Genomic DNA, 20780 nt, shown 5'->3' with positions numbered 1-20780 from the left:
TGGTGACAGTTTTGCTAAATGAGGCAATAAAATTGTAAAATACTTGATTAACATTCCTGCTGGCTGCCGTCGTGCACGCTGCTCATTTGCTCATTGCCACAGCGCTCATTAATGATAATTATACGTGTATTTTTCACACTACGATGCTCGTTGAGGTAATTAACCCCATTAAGCTACAAAGGCCACAATCTTCTTAGTAATTTGTGTCTTTGGACCAGAAATCTTCACCAGAGAAATACAGAGCAGAAAAAAATAAGCAACCCGATTGGCTAAACTAGGAACAGCGTGGAGTTGTAGGAACTCTCCAGAGTCTGGGAATGACACTTAAATCATCTTTTAAACGTGTCAGATCATTTCCCTTAAAAAAAAGAAAACAAATCTAACATGAAGTAAAAGATATTCGGAGTATTTAAACAATCTGGACTTCATCTGCGGTATTTTTCAGCATACTTTTATACAACTTCACACTTTGTTCCCCCCCAAAAAGACCCACTCAGCAGTTGTGGTTGTCCTCCCCTATTATTCCTTCAGACTAGATCAAAGAATATTTCTGAACATTTCTGAATAATCTAGTTTTTGATTGGTGTGTTTTTTTCTTTTCCTTCTCCTCGCCGTGTTCTTTCTGGGGGAGAGACGCCGATCAAAGAGCCGCCTGACTCTGCTTTGTTCAAATAATATACACGAACGGAGAATTGAAAGATTATTTATTAAAGGGAGGCGAGTAAACGCGGAGGAAGACGACGGCTCCGTCTACACCTGAAGGACGACGCGGATGCTGAAAGTGGAATGAGAAAGTTAGATATCCGATTAGTTTCACACCTCACGCCTAACACAGTCACTACTATTAATGTGAGTGAAGGCCTCTCGGTGCAAATTACTGCAGAGACCCACGATTCATCTTTATCTCCGCGTTGTCCTCAACAGAGGGCAGCGCTGACGCACGCCTTTCTTTCAAACACACACAAAAAACCCAAGAGGGACGGCGGAGCCTCGCGTTAACACCACAAACAAACAAACCCGGGAACGTGTCGAACATCGAGGCTTACCATTTCCCAGCATGCATCAGATCAAAACCATCCGTGATCCTCTCAAAGGGCAGAGTGTGAGTCACAAACTCATCCACTTTCAGCTTCTTGCTCATGTACTGCTCCACCAGTTTGGGAACACTTTCCACACTCTTGTACCCTGCGAGAAATCAAGAGGAAAGTTTCATCACGCCGGCAATCTCTCGTTTTCCTTCACTTGTCAGAGAAATTATACAAATGCTACCAAAGAACAAATGTCCACGGGAGATATTGATCAAAGGCACTCGAGTCAAACTCCTTTCATGTCAGAACCTGATACGCTTGTAAAGAAATGCACAGTTTACAACTGAGGATCCATAAAAGTGAAAAATGGAATAATAATTGAACTGAATCTCGTGTCAGTTGTGTCTTTGTCGTCACTTTTGCACGTCTGCAGTGTTTTTGTGTCTGTGGTTGTCTTGTCTGCTTTTCCTCGTGTCTCTGTTGTCTCTTTTGTAGTCACCGCGTCTTTCTGGAGTTTCTTCTTGCGGTTGTTTGGCCCCTTTTTTGTTAGTGTGCTAACGTGCTAATTTATTTCGAATGATTTAGCGGTTTTCGCTATTGAACAGGTTTAAAGTTTGACCCTATGATGACACTCTGCAAAAAGTTCTTTAAGTTGTAAGAGCTCAACTGGTAATCCATCTAAAAGTTGTAGACTTGTAACAACATTTTTTTATTTGTTTTAAAGTCACCATGTTGGTGGTTCGAGAGGAAAAGTCTCTTTTTACAGATGTGACCGTTTCAGCGGTGGACGTCGGTCGGTCAGGGATCACGTCGACTGATTAATAAGCGTCCAAAACCTCGAGGACGAACTGGTGTTTGTTATGCGAGTAGTGAATGCCACAGTTATTAGTAACTACGTTAACATTTCTGAAAACATCCTCCTCATCAGCTCCGGTACCTCCGAAGGCCGTTCCTTTCCAGGTGCGTCCGGTCACCAGCTGGAAGGGTCGGGTGGAGATCTCCTGTCCGGCTGCTGCCACCCCGATGATGACGCTGGTGCCCCATCCTTTGTGGCAGGCCTCCAGCGCCGCTCTCTGGCACCAGGAGACAATATGAGGACGTCAGCGTGACCCGAACAGACTGCTGGTCCCTGCTCGATTCGGAGTCCGGGACTCACCATGATCGCCACGTTGCCCACACATTCGAAGGAGTAGTCCACGCCTCCGTCCGTCATGTCTACCAGGACCTCCTGGACGGGCTTGCCGTGGTCCTTCGGGTTCAGCACGTCCGTGGCCCCGAACTCTCGAGCGGTTTTAAACTTGTCGGGGTTCAGATCGATTCCAATAATCCGGGCCGCCCCGGCTGCCTTACAGCCCATGATCGCCGCGAGGCCCAGAGCCCCGAGGCCGAACACGGCACAGGTCGAGCCCGCCTCCACCTGCGGGGTCAGAGCCGGTTCAGGTGAGCACGTCTAGTCGTGAAGGTGATTTGTTCGTTCCCGTGTCAACGCTCTCAACAGAGAATCTCAGAGGGTCACTGACCTCGGCGGTGTTCAGAGCCGCTCCGTAACCGGTGGTGATGCCGCAGCCCAGCAGACACACCTTGTCCAGAGGGGCCCTGCGGTCCACCTTGGCCAGGGAGATCTCGGCCACCACCGTGTACTCGGAGAACGTGCTGCAGCCCATGAAGTGGAAGAGGCTCTTCCCTCTGCAGGAGAACCGGCTCGTCCCGTCTGGCATCAGACCTTTGCCCTGAGTGAGCCTGGAGGACGAGACGCAGACTGAACTGTACACAACTGCTGGTACGATGGATTAGCTGACGAGTGGAGGATCTTTAACGCCGTACATTTACCTGATCTTCTGACACAAGTTGGTTTTGGGATTCTTACAGAACTTGCACTCTCCACACTGTGGGATATACAGAGGTATGACGGTGTCTCCTAAAACACAAGCACAGTGTTGCATTATGGGAACTGGCACTCTTTAAATCACACTCCGTAAGCACTTTACTAGGAACACCTGTACTGGTTCATGCATCCAATCAGATCTAGTGCAAAGCAGATACAAGTCAGGAGCTTCAGTGAATGTTCACATCAGAGATCAGAACTTGGTGCCTTTAACGGTGACATGATTGCTTGAGGTTGGAGTAAATCTGAAGCTGTCCAAACCAAATGGTAAAATGCTCTGCACTCATACAACACTTTATCACCTCAGCAGTCTCAAAGCTCTTTACAGGGTTTCCCATTCACACGTTAGTGGAGCTGAGCTGCCATGCAAAGTGCTCGCCGTACATTCACGCTCACGTTGGCACGCCAACGGGAGCAACACGGGCTTTAGTTTCTGGCCCACGGACACTTCGGCGGAGGAGGAGGAGGAGCCAGGGATCAAACAAACAACCTTTTGATTAGTGGACAACCCGCTCGACAGTCTGAGCCAACAAACAACATTTGCACAACAGTCTCAGAGTGTGCAATAAAACATCCCATGAGTGGCGGCCCAGCGGAGAGGAAAACGCCCGGATGGAGTAACAGTGTGAGGAATGTTTGATTGGAAAACTTTGGTCCCGTTATACCAAGTGAATCATGAGTTTCATGTCACAGCGTGTTGGAGAATTGTTGCTGACCATTCACCATCTTCATCTCCAGCAGCAGGTCAGTTCAGGGAGACGTCACCTCAAACTTTAACATGGTGAGTTCAACGGCTGCCTCAGTTACCTGATCTGAATCCAGAACAGGACACCGGCAGCGAGAATCGAAATCTGCAGAAACGATGTGATGCGACCACGTCGACAGGAAGTTTTCCAACCTTTTGTCGACTCTATCTGCGTTCTAATACTATCATACTGTGTAGTATGCTAGAAACAGATTCAGGATATCCCAATACATAAGTATGTAGCATGCAGTACGGCAAAAGTACCACGACGTCCTGCTACATCCGGTTGTATTTTGCAGTCTGGAGGCCAGCGTGCTACTCTGGCTGTTCTGACCCACAATCCTCTGCAGCGGAAGATACGGGACATCGACGGAGCCACTAATGCTCCGCCCAGAGAATTAAAAGGAAGCTTGCTCGTTCCAAATCCCATCCTTCCTCTATTTCCTTCAAATGTTCCTCATGACACCAACAACTGAGGGAGAGTCCGCACGGCGTTCCTAATAAAGTGCTCGCTGTGTTTTATGTGAGAGAAGAAACGTGAAACCTGGTTGAAACTTGGTGACTCCGTCTCCGACACTCTCCACGACGCCGGCTCCCTCGTGGCCCAGAACCACCGGGAACACTCCCTCCGGGTCGGAGCCGCTCAGCGTGTACGAGTCGGTGTGACAGATCCCTGTGGCCGCGACCTGAAACACAGCGGTGGCAGCGGATCCATTTTAAAACTGATACCAAAGCTGCCACACACACCTTTCAGGCTCCAGCAACATAGGAGGTCAAAGTTCACTTTAGATTCAGACTGCAGATACAGTAACTGAGGAAATGCTCACAATAGATAAGGCTGAAAGAGGAGTGAGTCATTACAGTGTGAAGACTGTATACCGGTATGGTAGGTTTCACATTGTTGGAAGAATGAGTTGCCTTTATCGACTTGTTGACTTGAGAGTTTGCTGGAACATCATTCATCCCATACACTTCTTAAAGCCTTTGTAAATGTGAGTGCCACCAGCCCTGCCTCGTTACCTTGAGGCGGACCTCCCCCGCTTTAGGACAGGCCACCTCCACCTCCTCCATCACCAGCGGTTTCCCCGCCTCCCATGCTACTGCAGCTCTGCAGCGGATCACCTACAACGACACAGTCGGACAGCTTCAGCTGGTCTGGAGACTTAACCCTGTCAGCGCTACGGTGGAAGCAGAACCGTTAAAATAATGGACGCAAGGAAATCAAATTTTACTTCTTTAACTGTACATGACAAACAAGCAGAAATTTCGCAATAAGCTGACCAGAACTTTGACCTTTTTATCTCCTTGAAGCAATAGGAGAGCTGTCGACCAAGAAACACAAAACTATTCATTAACTCCTTTTTCATCTAATATAGTGACTGTTTAACGAATACAATCACATGTGAAGCCAGCGTGCTTACCTTCCCTGCAGTTGTCATACTGTTTCACAGCACAACACACACACGGATGGATGTTCAGGAAGAGTGTGTACATTCAGACACTCGGTGGAGTTTAGACCAACCCCACCCACAGGCTCCGCCTCCCCGGCTCTCTCCACTTTCTGTTGTGCTCATTTCCTCCCCAAGGTGATATGGAGGACGTGTTATTGTGCAGTCATGTGACAAAATAAGATTGCATATTTTTGTGAACAGATAACAGGTGGTGTACTTGATCAGCACCACTGGGAAAATTAGGCTTTTCCATCATTTATTTAATAAAAATGTCAGATGTAATGTTCCCGTGTGGGAAAAGTAAGTACACCTCTGGTATCAGAAGATAATAATGTCCCTGTCAGCAGAAATAACTTCTTATAGGTCTTCCTCCGGTCTCCAGCTGAAGTTTAAGAAAGAAAAGGTTCTTTCCAAAAATCCCTCCAAGCTGCAGGACAGTTTTCTGACAGTTTAAAACTCTCACGCAGTATTTCAGTGGGACTCAGATTCCAGGCATCGACTCTCCATCCCATAACTCTCCAGTTCTGTACGTTTATCGAGCCGTTCCTTGGTGATGGTGTCAGTGTGCTGCAGATCTTTATCCTGATAAAAAAAAAAAAGTCCACTTTGGAACAGATGGCCTCGCATTATCTGAAGCCCTCTGTGATGAGGCAGCACTCATTGTTAAATCGATGACGGCGAGAAGCCCGGTGCCCGAAGCAGCTCAGAACCATAACAAACATGTCTGCTGTCACTGTGGCTACACAACTCGATCTTTTATTCATTATCCAGACGATATTACTCCAAAAGACTTGTTTTTTCATGCTAATTAGAGAACTGCACTTTAATATTCTTATTGAAAAGGTTTTTTTCTGCCGCTCCACCCACGCAAGACAAATCTGTGCAATCTCTTTCTGATTGTAGACACATGAACTTTGACACCAACAGCTGCAAGAGTCACCTGCTGCTCCCGTTATATCTTAAAACTCTTGGAAAGTTCTTTCTGCATCAAACAGTTTGATCTCAGGTTGAATTTGCAGAGGCCGGCAATCGTTGAAAATCCACACTAACTTGAAGAAGATTTTTCTTACACTGGAATGATATATTTCTAATGATTTTATTTCTTATTAATGGGCTCCATCAGTGGTGGTTTCTCTGCAGTAGTTTGAACATGAAGGCCTGAATCACAGTTGAAGTTAAGATGCGTCTGCAGCTTGAACTGCGGGAGGCATCGATGTGGCCTCTAATGTTAATGATTGATTTATGAGGCTGGTAACTGATGAACTTCTTCTCTGCAGCAGAACGAACTCTCGGTCTTTACTTCTTGGGGCGGTCCTCATAAGAGAATATTTTCACAGTGTTTGATGGTTTTTACGACGTCTCTTGGTGTCTGAATTTATGGACTTTTCTTAGCTGAGCACCTCTTGCTATAATACGGACTCCAGTAGCTGAATGGTGCCGTTTGCTGTAAAGTATCCCATCAGCCCCTCTGCTGAGGGTCTCGCACACAAAGACGGCACTTTATTCTACCAGTTAATTATTGAAGGCTCACATGTTAACTGAAAACCATCGAGGTGGTAAAGATTTCACCAATAGAGTGGAAATGAATTTGTCAAAGCAAACAGTGGCCACTTTGAGGAATTTATAATATGCAAAGTGTGAAATATACCCGTCAGTGCACGAGAGGATACTATCAGTGTCACGCTTTGCCCCGAGGCATGAAGAGGACACGCATGTATGAATGTCATGTGAGCAAGTTTACACAGAGGGGCGGACTTTCACTCAGGAGATCTCACGTGTTCAAGCCCACGAGGACGCAAACGTCAACGTGGATTTCAACCTATGTAGCCTGATGTACATCAAGTAACTTCTGAGATGTTACTTGTGTACAATTATTTCATAGCTTTGATGTCTTCAGTTATATTCTTCACTGTAGAAAATAGTAAAAATAAGAAATGAGTCAGACAGGAAACTGGTGTAGAAGAGACTGACCCGAAAGCCTGAGTCAAAAGTCTTAACTGGAAACTGGAGTGTACAAATAATAGAATAAAGGGAAGCGACCAAATCTGAAGGCAGAGTAAGGGAAGAAAAACCAGAGGAGGAGGCGGAGGATTAAAAACCTGGAAGACCAACAAACAGCTGTGAAGCTTCACACCGAGTAGAAACGTGAAATGACAGTGAACACGCAGGTTATAAAGGCCGAGCGGAGGAGAGACAATAAAACACAGGTGGAACATAATCAGGGCGGAGCAGCAGGTAATCTCAGCGCTGGGGAAACTGTTGTTGCAACACAAAACTCAACCCACACCTCAGAAAGAACCGGAGAATACCAGCCGGAGCAGGAAGAAGACAGGAGGCGAGAGGGAGAAGGCAGGAGGCGAGGGGGAGAAGGCAGGAGGCGAGAGGGAGAAGGCAGGAGGCGAGGGGGAGAAGGCAGGAGGTGAGGGGGAGAAGGCAGGAGGCGAGGGGGAGAAGGCAGGAGGTGAGAGGGAGAAGGCAGGAGGCGAGAGGGGGACGAGAGGAGGCAAGAGGGAGGCGAGAGGCCGACTGATCGGGAGGTGATGGGAGGAGTCAGGACCAGAGTTCTGTTCACTAATACTACAGTGGATTTATTTAAATTAACCCTTTAAAATTAAAAAAAAAAAAAACTCGTATAGGGATTTTACAAACAATATACCAACAGAAACCAAAGAAAAACATACAACAATGCAAAAAAACAACAAAATTTGGTTTGTAAAATTTATAGTTTTCTCATAACGCAAATGAAGACAAAAGATCGAGAAAAACTAGGAGGGTCATCAAATTCACCGTTCGTTAAATCTGTTTTAAAGGGAACTTCAAAGACCGGTTTCATTAACGGCTGTCGGACTCAGGCAGATAAAAGTTCAACAGTACAAAGACAACCTGACAAGGACTGGTGGAAAGGGGCCGCTACATATACTGGAGAAGGGAACGAGGGAATCAGCCACAGGTGGGCGGCGAGGTCACATGATACAGGTGGCAGGAACAGAGGTAGCTGTAGAGCGAGTGGGAGAGAGACGGTCGGGTTAATGAAGGAAACAGACAACAGTCGGGAGGATGTCGTGACCCACAATACTGAATGAGACGTGCAGGGTCGCAGATTTTTATGATTCACAATGCAGCAGGGGAAAAAAAAGCTTCGGCAGGTCGAAGAGGAACTGAAGCATGACGGCAGAAATTAAAAGAATTACAAACAATACTATAATGTGATAACTGATGTATGAAACAAAAGCTGTACATGATCATTTATCTGTTACAATGTGGATCAAAAGGTCAACAACTCATTTTAAAGAACCGCACCGATGGAAATCAAACTTTTAACCTTGTTACCGTGGCCGTGTCATATTTTGTTTTACGTCTTCTAACATAAAAAAGAGTTACAGATGAAATATCATGAGTAAAATAAAAAGCCAATGCCACAGCTGAGCAGGTCTGTTTTCATCTGCAGTCACTCATCTTAAAAAGGTGCATTTAGACAGACAAGGTTTCATATGTCACAGACCAGAGGAACCAATCCCCTCAATGTGTGGGCGGGGCTTTCCATTTCACTGAGCTGCCAGCTGGAGCTGCCGGCGGAGAGGTGGGTGGAGAAAGAGACAACGGAGACCGAGAGATCAGCTTATCAAAGGAAACTAATTCACGTCAGGAGAATTAATGTCTGTAGAGTTGCAGGTATAAAAGTAAAATCACAATCTTCTCACAAATATTATGTTTTTGCATCGTCCGACGGCCCGTTCTTGTGAATGCAATTTCTCAAGAAAGCTTTGAGGGAATTTCTTTAAACTTCACTAAATATTCACTTGGCACCAACGATGAACTGATAAGATTTTGCTGGTCAAAAGTCAAATGTCAAGCTCACTGTACCGTCACTGGCTTATCCTCGTGAACGCGATATTTCAGGAACGTCTGGAGGGAGTTTCTTCAAATTTGTCACAAATATTTAATTGAAGTCAAAGATGAACTGATAACATTTTGGTGTTCAAAGGTCAATGTTCACTATGAATTTACATCTGTTTCCCCACTATGAACGCGAAATCTCAGGAACGCCTTGAGGAAATCTCGAACGCAGCATGAACTGCATTTACACTACAACTTGAAATGTCAGCGGAGGCATTCAACCACCAGGCGGTAATTATAGTTTAATTTAGGGATGTGGTGCCACAATGATTGGGCAACACAATCTAGTATGTGAAAAGTCAAATGAGAGGATGTTACTCTGGGGATAAATCAGCAGTTATACGGAATAATATGGCCTCATATTAGTTGATTGAGAGTGCCTGGTGTTTCACTGTAATATCCCCTCTTTTATTACAGATTATTGAAGAAGCGGTTGGAAGGACTCCTGGGGGACAAATCCTGGAGTCCATCGTCTCAGAGTAATTACAACATTGCCTGTCATGGGGAGCAAACACTGATATCATTTGGCTGGTTTGTGTAAATCTGAACTATTTTTTTCTTTAAAAACAGAGTTTAATAGAGCATTCAGTGACATAATAGAAAATTCTGTGGACATGCAACCCAATAAAACCAAAAAGACAACAATGAAACCACAAACTGATGTGTTTAGACTATTTATTCTGCTCCGTAAACACTTTGACATGTTTAGGTTTTGCATCTATGAACACAGCAGATTCTCACAATCATGATCTGCACATTGTTCACTGAATAGTGTCGGCTAATTCTGTTTGTTTTGTGCGTGGCATTATTTGTATGTATATTTTGCTGTATATTGTAATGGGAAATCACTGCAGTACTTTGGTGTCATTGGAAGCAGCACGATGGTCTTATTGTGGAGAAACACTCAGGACTGTCCGGATGCTGTGGAACAAAAACAGAATGAAGAATTTTATTTCTTTGTGCTGCTATTGAGTAAAAAATGGTGGAGAAAGTAGAAGAGTGTTAATCTACCATTTGCTGTGCTTCATCAGTTCGATGGCGTCGTTGACTTGGTCCAACGTCATGTTGTGAGTGATGAACTCATCCAGCTTCAGCTTCTTCTCCATGTAGGCTTTGACCATCTTAGGCACGCCGTCCTTACTCTTAAATCCTGAGAGAATAAAAGCAGAGAGTCTCAAGCAGGAGCTACAAAGAAGATGAAGAATTACAGGATATCAACCCAAAGCTGTTGAATTACCAGAGATCTATTCGTCAGTGGTGTTCATACAATGTTCATCTGTCTCACCTCCAAACAAGGATCCCTTCCATGTGCGTCCAGCAATGAGCTGAACCGGTCGGATGGCCGTGTCGTGCATGTCTGTCCAGCCGACAATCACGCCGACACCCCAACCTTTCACACAAGACTCGATGGCACTGCGCTAGAAGGAGGAACAGCACAAGGTCAGGTGACTTGGTCTAAATCTAGCTGACAACATGGACTGGTTAGTGTCATTAATGACACTCAGCTCTTCAATAACCACTGGTAGAAAAGAGCAAATGAGCCCAGTTGACTTCACAGTCATGACCAAGGTCATTGGTGAAACATCCATCCATCCATTTGCGATACCTTTCCAGGTTAAACACGTCCTGTACCAGCTTACATTGGGGGAGAGTTGGGTACCTCCTGGAACGGGATAGTTTGGCACCTTTTCAGCAAACTGCTCCAGTTCTTGATGGGTGCCTTCTCCATAGACTTTCAAACGGATTAACATCAAGACTCAAAGTGGGACTTCCGAATGGAGCATTGAATAAATCTCCGTACCATGACTTCCACGTTCCCGATGCATTCCAGGGAGAAGTCCACTCCTCCGTTGGTCATCTCAGACAGCACTTGGCCGATGGCTTTATCGTGATCTTTGGGGTTCACGAATTCGGTCGCTCCGAACACTTTGGCCTTCTCGAATTTGTCTGGATTCGTGTCGATGGCGATGATCCTTTTGGCTCCCGCGTTCTTGCAGCCCATGACGGCAGCCAAACCCACGGCTCCCAGGCCGAACACGGCACACGTGGAGCCCGGTTCTACCTGAAGGACGACAGACTTGGCTCACTTTGGGTTGGAAGCTTTTCAATTCAATTCAATTTCATTTATATAGCGCCAAATCACAACAGAGGTTATTTCATAGCACTTTAACACATCAAAGTCTGTACAGCAGAACTTTACAATATTATACAGAGAAAGTTTTGTATCTCAGAAGTAGTAATTAGTCTTTCGGACATTTTTGAATCTGGGCAGCACAATGAAACTGGAAGTGTACAGAGGTTATTTTGCATCCGTTATTCCTGACGTCCAAACCTTAGCGGTATTAACAGCTGCTCCGTATCCGGTGCAGATCCCACAGCCGAGGAGACAGACTTTGTCCAGAGGAGCAGCAGGGTCGATCTTAGCCACGGCGATCTGTTTCACCACAGTGTACTCAGAGAAGGTGCTGGTTCCACAAAGCTGCAGCACTTTCTTCCCCTTACAGGTGAACCTGGACTCCGGCTCTGTCTTCATATCGGCAAGAACAAGGGGACTGAAAGAAGGTTTGGTGAGTGAAGCTTTGGGCAAAATTGAATAAGGAACATCTTGTCATTCCCGATAGTCGACTGCAGGGTGATCTAATCTTTACTGGTCTGTGTTTATCAGACATTTAAAGTCACAATGAAGAAAAGGCAGGAAGATAAATACAAAACTCACCATGAGTTTTCACACTGGTTGGTCTTGGGACTCTTACAGAAGCGACACTCTCTACACTGGGAGAGGAAGAGAGGAATCACCTTGTCTCCTGAAAGATAAAAAAAACAAAACAACATTGCAATGCAGGTTGGGCCTCTGTTTACTTTCCACACACAATCCCACCAAGTCGCAACTCATCAAGACATCACCTGTCAGTATGTGAACTGCCGGATAGAAGCCTTCACTTTGGTATTTCAACTATCACCATTTTGTTTTTTTGGAGCCTGAAGTGACCACATTTGAATGAGTTGTAGATCAACTGTCTGAGAACCTGAGGCCACTATTCCCACCCACTCGAGTGTCAAACCTCAATCCACCATAAGTATATTAATCAAACCAAACACACCTCTCTTTGAGGCCTAATATCTGCTCAGTGGTGGGATTATTTTCATAAGGAACACCAGATGACAGACTGGAAGGATAGAATTTAATGAATGAAAAACTGACTTTGTATTTCCTGAGAAGTTGAATGGGAGTCTAGAAGAACCAGAGGTGTTTTGGGACCAGCCCCTAGCAGCCCTTGGTGGTATTGCACTTTAAGAAATTTAAGTATTTCTTTTCAAAACCGGCAGACTATGTCCATTTTTATTAAACCGACTACGATTACCACTAATCTCCCCCCCAAACTGTCAGCTTTATATTTCTGCAAACATATGGGTTAAATTAATGAGGTTCAATCTGTTCATAATCAGCTTTCCTAATGCCTTATCTTTTGGTGATTTATCCATCTTTGGTGTAAAACCTGCTTCTCAGCTGCACCTGAACTGTATGAATGTATGAGCAAGAGTTCAAATGTTGAATAAAAACCAGCAGCTCTATTGGTCACCTCAGACAGAGGACATGTCCCGAATCCAAACATGTCCCAGCTCTGTAGTTAACACACAGTTTTGAGGATGATATCAATCTTTTCATCTCTCCCCCGCCCCCCCAAAACGGTGGAACATTTCAAAACTGACCTGGCTGAAATTCAGTGACTCCAGGTCCGACACTCTCCACGATGCCAGCGGCCTCGTGGCCGAGGACGACTGGGAAACCCTTCTCATGCTTGAACTCAAAAAGGCTGTAAAGGTCCGAGTGGCACACGGATGTTGCAACAATCTGCACCGAAGAGAAACAATGAGAAGACGAAGACGATGGAGGGGACATGCTGATGGGAGGGTTCACTCAGTGGGTGAAGTAGTACAAACAATGCGTTCACATTATACAGTCAATATTTGTTAAATCCATCTGACCAGTAACACTGTTGGTGTGTCTTGATCGTTGACGTCACTCACCTTGATGCGGACCTCGTTGGCTTGGGGCGGGGCCACCTCGATCTCCTCCATCACCAGAGGCTTGTTGGGCTCCCAGGCCACGGCTGCCTTACACTTGATGACCTGCAGGACACCACATAAAAATACAGAGTCAGGTGTGACAGATTCTACTTGTCATGGACATCTGGCCAAAGGACCACAGATTGAAGTAAGACAGCTGGCTAACACCATTATATTTATAGACATGGAAACATGTATTAACCCTTTATAAATAATTAGATGAAAAGAATATATTTATAGGGATTAAAAAAAAAAAAATAGCCACACCCCTTTCTGAAATGTTTCAAGTACCTTTAACATTTGTAGTCTAAAGTATTTTCACATCAACCTGACAGGACGAGGAAAAGAAAGACTTCTGCATCTGATAGATAAACAAAACTTATTGTCATCACTTCACATTTAATGTAAAATAAAAAATGCTGCATGAGCAAGAACTAGAAGAAAATGTAGTAATCCCTTGTGTTTACTTGAAGGTGAGCACTCATCCAATATATGCTACATCACAAAAACAAAAAAAAAGTACCAAATCAAGAAAACATTGTCCACAGTTTTTTAAGTACATGTTATCAGCTACATTTGGATATTTCTGATCAAACTGCTCCTGGGAAACAAGTTTCATTACCAGACTGTGCGGTCACCAAGGAAACCACTGAATAAACAAGCCGTCACAGATTTGATACAGAAAGTTATTCGTTTACACATTCTGGAAACATGATAAATGATCAAGCTTCCATTTGTTTGTTTTGGGGTTAACAGTCCTCATCTTTGCCTGATGCAACAACTTACACTGTTGCATAACTGTGGTTATGCAATATTTCACTGTTTTAAAAGGTCAAAAGAGAAATCGAGATATTAAGAAACAGAAACGGTGAATTTTAAGGTGAAGAAACTTCAACATTTAACCATCACAGATCTGATGGCAGTAAAATGAAGAGTTTTCCGTTAGTTCTGGAGAGATTCTTCTTGTAACCAGCGACTTACAGAAATGTAGGTACACGTTTTTACACAAAAGCACTTAAATGCTTCTTTATAGCGTCATTATCAGCTTGGAATTCCACTCATTTACATGTCATGCACTGAATCAACTATACAGTTGTGCAGTGTGTGCATGCATAATGACGCAGGACTGTCAAACATGTCACACTTTTTTTTTTTTTTATTTGCAGAAAATCTTTTATGTTTCTTTACACTTACTTTTCCAGCTGTGGCCATTTTTGCTGTGAAGACGAGCGTCCAGAAGGTCCAGAGGAGTGAAGAGAGGACTGCAGCTGCAGGACAGAGAGGGAGGAAGAAACCAGGTCCTGGACCTGAGCTTTATGTATTGGTGCAAAATTAAAGTAGTTTGGACATCATTCAAATGGGGGAAGGACTTGGACTGGAACTGAAACGCTGTGCTGTGAGTTCTGAGAAACAAACCAGAAACAGCCACAATGGAATGAAAATTTATTGACACCACTTTTCATATTAATACGTCATGTACTTTGCTACCAAGGATTATATAAAACTTTTATGTAAATATATATTTTTTCCAAATAAGCCCTCAGCTCCCTGGTATTCCTCAAACCATCAGTCTTTTACAATGTTAACAAGATTACTATCACAACAATGCTGAATGAAAATTATAGGCAATGTTGTAGTTTCCAGTTTGACCTCATGGTTCAGAACACCATTTTGGAGGTTTTAATGACAACAGCTCTGCAAATGAAGATGGGCCTGAGGCTACTGATGATGAGGCTGTTGAGCATGTGTGAGATAATGCTAACTGTGTTCAAGTGAAGACAAACAGGTTGGCACTCATATCAACTGAAAATATGGAGGGATCTGTATGAGTCAGGCTTGTGTAGGAAAAAGTGCTGTTACAATGCATCTGATTGAATAGGTAGGTAGGTAGGTAGGTAGGTATATACTTTATTAATCCCCGAGGGGAAATTTTTTTGCCACAGCAGCATACATACAGGAGCAATAATAGAAACAATAGAATAAAATAATAATAGAATAGAATAATATAATAGAAAAGCAATAAAATAAAAAATATAAATATAAAATATAAAATGCACAGTACATACAGTATATATACAGTACATTAAATAAGAACCAAACACAACAAAACAAAAGCAAAAGTCCCACGAGAAGCGAGCTGGAGTCTGAATGGGAGCAACCTGCTCTGGAATGCCTGTCTAAAGGCAAAATTAAGGAACTGACTGTGGTGGGACGCCAGTCACGTGAAAATAAGCATCTTTTACACCAAAGTTTCATTCTCCTGCCGACACAGACTGGAAAACATCTGCTGTGCAACCATGTAAATACAAAAAAGTGAACCGGTTCAGCCACCTGAAGGATTGAGTGAAAGCGAACAATACAAGGTCACAAACCGGATATATGGCTGGTGTGTGATATGTGACGAATGAAATGCTAGAGAGCTTTCATTTAAAACACATAGAGGAAGTCACTGCGTTGGGATGACCAGAGATGAAACCAATGTTTCACTGTTGTAAACTCCTCCTAAAGCTCCATCAAGCCCAGGCTGCTGCTGGCACTCAACATGTTGGACACATAGTACTGTGATCATTTTACAAGAAAGAGGAACCAATTGATTAACTCAGGAGGTTGAGGTTGGAGGAAAACATGCAAACAATACTTACACAGTTCTTCATGTTACAGACAAAAAGGCAAAAGTTATAAGCAAGGAAAGTATTAAGAGACAAGAACAGAATATAAGAAATGAACTCACGAGGAGGAACAAAGATGATCTGACAACTGATAGGTGGAGAGGCGGGACTAAATGCAACGTGGGCTGATGGACCAATGAGACACAGGTGAGCACAGGAACTGGCAGGAAAAAGACAGGAAGTACAGTAAACAGAGGGGAGTGATTTTAAAATAAAACAGGAAACAGCCGAGGCATGCATGTTGGGGTGATTGGTGATTTAAATTGTCTGTCGGTGTGAATGGTTGCCTGTCTTTCTGTGATGGACTGGAGCCTGGATAGGCTGCCTCCTTCTCCAATGACCCCGTACAGGACAAAGCCAGTATAGATACATAGATGATATTTTCAACAAATAAAATGTAAAGATGGAGATTTTGTCATGTTCTTCCAATGAAGTCTTCCTCAAATTAGAATTAATGAGAAGAATGTAGAAGATTCAGTTAATCTTGCTGATATGATTAATTTCAGAAAAATGAATAAGATATGCAGGCTTGTTGGTTTAAACGTTACTTTAAGACATTCAAGGTCATATGTCATGATTCAAAATGCAGATGGAAACAAAGCTTTTGCAGAATTAATTGTCATGAATGTGATTTTCATTAGCTCGCGTCCTGTAGCAGCCAATCTCAGACAGGATGTTTCTCTCATTCTATCAAAGTCTTTGCTTTTCCCATCAAGACACACTGATAGTTTACAGAAGCTGAGAGTTCAGATCAGCGGAAACAAATTCTTTTTAATAATGATTTCAGGTATAAATGTAAACAAATCATATAATTAAGGAACCAAGAAAGATGATGTTTCTCTTGACATGTTTAGGTTTTGCATCTATGAACACAGCAGATTCTCACAATCATGATCTGCACATTGTTCACTGAATAGTGTCGGCTAATTCTGTTTGTTTTGTGCGTGGCATTATTTGTATGTATATTTTGCTGTATATTGTAATGGGAAATCACTGCAGTACTTTGGTGTCATTGGAAGCAGCACGATAGTCTTATTGCGGAGAAACACTGAGGACTGTCCGGATGCTGTGGAACAAAAAAAAAGATTTTTTTTCTTTGCTGTTTGAGTCTTGAACGGTGGAGAAAGTAGAAGAGTGTTAATCTACCATTTGCTGTCCTTTAACAGTTCGATGGCGTCGTTGACTTGGTCCAACGTCATGTTGTGAGTGATGAACTCATCCAGCTTCAGCTTCTTCTCCATGTAGGCTTTGACCATCTTAGGCACGCCGTCCTTACTCTTAAATCCTGAGAGAATAAAAGCAGAGAGTCTCAACCAGGAGCTACAAAGAAGATGAAGAATTACAGGATATCAACCCAAAGCTGTTGAATTACCAGAGATCTATTCGTCAGTGGTGTTCATACAATGTTCATCTGTCTCACCTCCAAACAAGGATCCCTTCCATGTGCGTCCAGCAATGAGCTGAACCGGTCGGATGGCGACGTCGTGCATGTCTGTCCAGCCAACGATGACGCTGACACCCCAACCTTGAGCAGAAGACAACAATGTGCTGCGCTAGAAGGAGGAACAGCACAAGGTCAGTGGATGAGTACCCAGAAGGATGCACGAAGAGGTTATTAAAAGGTTTAAATCTCCCTACCATGACTTCCACGTTCCCGACGCATTCCAGGGAGAAGTCCACTCCTCCGTTGGTCATGTCGGTCACGACTTCGTGGATGGGTTTATCGTGATCTTTGGGGTTCACGAATTCGGTCGCTCCGAACACTTTGGCCTTCTCGAATTTGTCTGGATTCGTGTCGACGGCGATGATCCTTTTGGCTCCCGCGTTCTTGCAGCCCATGACGGCAGCCAAACCCACGGCTCCCAGGCCGAACACGGCACACGTGGAGCCCGGTTCTACCTGAAGGACGACAGACTTCGGTCAACACGGCACTTCAGGTTCTTCTAGTTTCTTGGCTTTTCGATCTGACACACCTTAGCGGTATTAACCGCTGCTCCGTATCCGGTGCAGATCCCACAGCCGAGGAGACAGACTTTGTCCAGAGGAGCAGCAGGGTCGATCTTAGCCACGGCGACCTGGTTGATCACGGTGTACTCAGAGAAGGTGCTGGTTCCCATAAATTGCAGCACCTTCTTCCCTTTACAGGTGAACCTGGATTCTACGGAGGCCATCATTTCTTGATTAATCCTGGTCCTGGACAAGATAACATTTGTGCTTCAAATAACCTGAAATATGCTTCAAATGGACAAATGTCAACAAAGTATATGAAAAAAAATCCAAGAGGAAAGAAATCAAATGGAGAGCTAACCATGCTACTTCACACTGGTTGGTCTTGGGGTTCTTACAGAGGCTGCATTCTTTACACTGGGAGAGAAAAAGAGGGATGACCTTGTCTCCTGAAACACAACAACAGTGAGTTTAAAAAAAAGGTCTGAATGACACCACAAATCCACAACTTGATCACTTTATATTTCTGTTCATGCACAGATCTAATTAATAAGACACCACATGTTAATAAGAAAGTCAAAAAGAAACAGATTTAAACAAACAAATGAACTTCAACACAACTCATATAATTTGATGCCCTGAGTCTCATTTTTTATTTTATTATTTTGCAATCTAAGATGTTGGACCTGAGATATTCATTATATTGTGAACATTTATCTGGATTTTCAAATAACAAACTCCCATATTGGTGACTGTAATTCTGAACTCTGGACACGGCCAGGCCACCTGTTTCCAGTCTAAATGCTGAGCTGAACACATCCCAGCTTCCCACTGAACATACAGACGGCAGACTGGATCAATCATCTCATGTCTGTACGGTGATTGAGTGGATTTTGTATGTTGATCACTATAAAACCGACCAGGCTGAAACTCCGTGACTCCCGGCCCGACGCTCTCTACGATGCCGGCGGCCTCGTGGCCGAGGACCGTCGGGAAGCTGTCTTTGTTCATCCTCTCAAAAAGGTGGTAGAGGTCCGTGTGGCACACCGACGTCGCCACGATCTGCACACAACCAAACAATTAAATTCAACAGGTGAGGAGTCAAGCTGATGACTCAGGAATACAAACACCTTTATGTTACACTGAGCCTTGATCGTTGACGTCTCTCACCTTGATGCGGACCTCGTTGGCCTGAGGCGGAGCCACCTCGATCTCCTCCATCACCACGGGCTTGTCGGGCTCCCAGGCCACGGCCGCCTTGCACTTGATGACCTGCAGGACATCGACAAAACCAAAAACTTTAACCATGAAAAATATTACTGAGGGTTTCCACTTGTAGAGCTTTATTGGGATGGGTTTCCAAAAAACCCAAATACAACACAGTGCCACGACCCATAAAACCAAGTACCAATTAAAGAAGCATTCGTAATCTAAAGGACATTTACATCAACAGGTCAAAAGATTTCAAGTATCTCCTTGTGGACGATATGAAGAAAAGAAAAAGACACTTCAAGCAGAAAAATAAGTGAAGCAGCATATTGTGAGTGAAAATCAACATGTTACATCAGCAACAACAAGGATATAACGTTGGACTCATTTGTGTTTTAATTCAAGTTGTTATCTCGAGGCCATTTTAATGTCACATCAGCTGATATGAAACGTCTGCACAAATTCACATGATACCGTTTTATGTGTTGTGGTTTCAACATGAACAACACTAAAGTTCACATAGGAGTTATCTGGCACACGTAACCTTTATTACTGTGGTGGCAGTTAAAGCACTGAAAAAAATCAGCTGTCTCAAATTTAAATAAAACAAGTGGTTTGTTTTGAATTTAGGAATTTATCTCTCATCCAAAGTGGAAATATGGTGGTTTTCTGAGGGGGCTTTCAGTATTTATGTTGGCTTTGCTACTCGTTCATCTTGGCCAACACAAACAGTTACATAACGCCATTTGATACTTTTAAACTGTGTGCCAAGTCGGAGCAGAACATGAGATATTTAACTGAAGCAAAGCGGAGAAAGAGAGACGAGGCAGATAAACAGCATGTTTTCAGGTTAAAACTATCACATAACGATTAAAAGTTTGATAGCTGGAAAATAAAAGAATTTGAATTTGACAGAATACTTTTTGTTCCAGCATATCTGTCACTAGTTACACAACAAAGTAAATTGGACTCATTCACAAACACATCATGAAACATATTTCGAAACGTTATTACCTTCCCAGCTGTGGCCATTTTTTGCTGCAGATATGAGCGTCCGCAGGCAACAGAGGAGCTACGAGGGAGCAGAGCTGTTGGACGGTCGGGTGGGAGGAGAGGGATGTTTGTTGTTGCAACATAAGCAGTTGGTCAGTCACTCGGGTGCGAGGACTTCGACCTCTCGCCGGTATCAGCTCACATACGAGGAGTCTGTGGAGCAAAAACAAGCGTCAGCTAAATATAAATCTCTTTTTATATCAAGGGGTTACAATAACGTACATTAGTTATAGTGTAAGTAACATCCCATAATGCTACTGAAGATAGTGCAGGAGGACATCTCTGCGTCTCTACATGTCGTCCCGATGGTGGACGTCTCGCCTTGGACGGCTTGAGGTGGTGCAGCTTCAACCTCCTCCATCACCAGAGGCGCCGCGACGACCTCAAAGAGCTGCAGCATCGACATGAAATGGCTCCTTTCTTGAGTGCAGTTAAACCATCTCAGAAAGGTGCCGTGATAATTACAGGAAGCCCTTTGAAGTTCGTTTACATCGAGCTGTCAGAAATCAAGATGTTACAAACATTTTTTTTTGCTTGGTCGAGGAAAAAAACGTGACCACCCTGTTGCTGCCCTGCCGAGGCCAACACTCACCGAAGGGCCTTAAATGGACTTAACTTTGCTTATTGTTCCATGTTAACAGTAAAGTTCAAGGATTTTAGTAACTCGTAAAGCTGCTCCTGAAAAAAACAAAAACCCAACACATTAAAAGCAGAAGCTTAAAACCCACGTGTTATTTGGCAAAAATACAAACTTGATAGATTCAGATGTTTCCTTTGTTGTTTTTTTCCACAATGATCTTTTTGGCCTCTGAATGGACCGTCTTTGCT

General features: G+C 43.8%; 3 protein-coding genes across 3 annotated transcripts; all 3 read right to left on the bottom strand.

The window, feature by feature from the left end:
* Nucleotides 1-706: 706 nt before the first annotated feature.
* LOC138633490 (alcohol dehydrogenase class-3 chain L) lies at nt 707-5135 on the bottom strand. Its single transcript, XM_069719743.1, has 9 exons — nt 5080-5135; nt 4679-4780; nt 4203-4344; nt 2859-2946; nt 2549-2768; nt 2185-2445; nt 1966-2101; nt 1047-1185; nt 707-775 (listed from the first exon to the last, which is right to left on the bottom strand). Exons 1-9 carry the CDS (start codon nt 5095-5097, stop codon nt 751-753), a joined length of 1131 nt encoding a protein of 376 aa, XP_069575844.1. The 5' UTR covers nt 5098-5135; the 3' UTR covers nt 707-750.
* Nucleotides 5136-9664: 4529 nt separating this feature from the next.
* LOC138633484 (alcohol dehydrogenase 1-like) lies at nt 9665-14374 on the bottom strand. The gene is made up of 9 exons (XM_069719735.1): nt 14269-14374; nt 13036-13137; nt 12718-12859; nt 11723-11810; nt 11339-11558; nt 10808-11068; nt 10292-10424; nt 10018-10156; nt 9665-9927 (listed from the first exon to the last, which is right to left on the bottom strand). Exons 1-9 carry the CDS (start codon nt 14284-14286, stop codon nt 9894-9896), a joined length of 1137 nt encoding a protein of 378 aa, XP_069575836.1. The 5' UTR covers nt 14287-14374; the 3' UTR covers nt 9665-9893.
* Nucleotides 14375-16590: 2216 nt separating this feature from the next.
* On the bottom strand, nt 16591-19997 carry LOC138633485 (alcohol dehydrogenase 1-like). Its single transcript, XM_069719736.1, has 9 exons — nt 19914-19997; nt 18861-18962; nt 18611-18752; nt 18052-18139; nt 17717-17936; nt 17382-17642; nt 17164-17296; nt 16890-17028; nt 16591-16809 (listed from the first exon to the last, which is right to left on the bottom strand). The coding sequence occupies exons 1-9, from the start codon at nt 19929-19931 to the stop codon at nt 16776-16778; spliced, it is 1137 nt and encodes a 378-aa protein (XP_069575837.1). The 5' UTR covers nt 19932-19997; the 3' UTR covers nt 16591-16775.
* Nucleotides 19998-20780: the final 783 nt, after the last annotated feature.

Source organism: Brachyistius frenatus, unplaced genomic scaffold (genome assembly GCF_029030835.1).
Source record: "Brachyistius frenatus isolate BFR_SWC_R1_liver_20210118 unplaced genomic scaffold, ASM2903083v1 Contig_222, whole genome shotgun sequence".
NCBI lineage: Eukaryota > Metazoa > Chordata > Actinopteri > Embiotocidae > Brachyistius > Brachyistius frenatus.
The sequence above is the reverse complement of the archived record's forward strand: the minus strand, read 5'-3'. Positions and strand labels throughout refer to the sequence as shown.

Bases quoted from the DNA above. Each gene is read 5' to 3' on its own strand.
- LOC138633485 (XM_069719736.1), bottom strand. The intron at 18,140-18,610 runs GTCGGTTTTATA...GTTGTGTTTCAG, and splicing joins AGTCACGGAGTTTCAGCCTG to GAGACAAGGTCATCCCTCTT. The intron at 16,810-16,889 runs GTAGATTAACAC...TTTGTTCCACAG, and splicing joins CTGTTAAAGGACAGCAAATG to CATCCGGACAGTCCTCAGTG.
- LOC138633484 (XM_069719735.1), bottom strand. The intron at 12,860-13,035 runs GTGAGTGACGTC...TCTTCGGTGCAG, and splicing joins CCAACGAGGTCCGCATCAAG to ATTGTTGCAACATCCGTGTG. The intron at 10,425-10,807 runs GTACGGAGATTT...TCCTCCTTCTAG, and splicing joins TCGGGAACGTGGAAGTCATG to CGCAGTGCCATCGAGTCTTG.
- LOC138633490 (XM_069719743.1), bottom strand. The intron at 4,345-4,678 runs GTAACGAGGCAG...GCTGTGTTTCAG, and splicing joins CGGGGGAGGTCCGCCTCAAG to GTCGCGGCCACAGGGATCTG. The intron at 2,769-2,858 runs GTAAATGTACGG...CTCGTCCTCCAG, and splicing joins AACTTGTGTCAGAAGATCAG to GCTCACTCAGGGCAAAGGTC.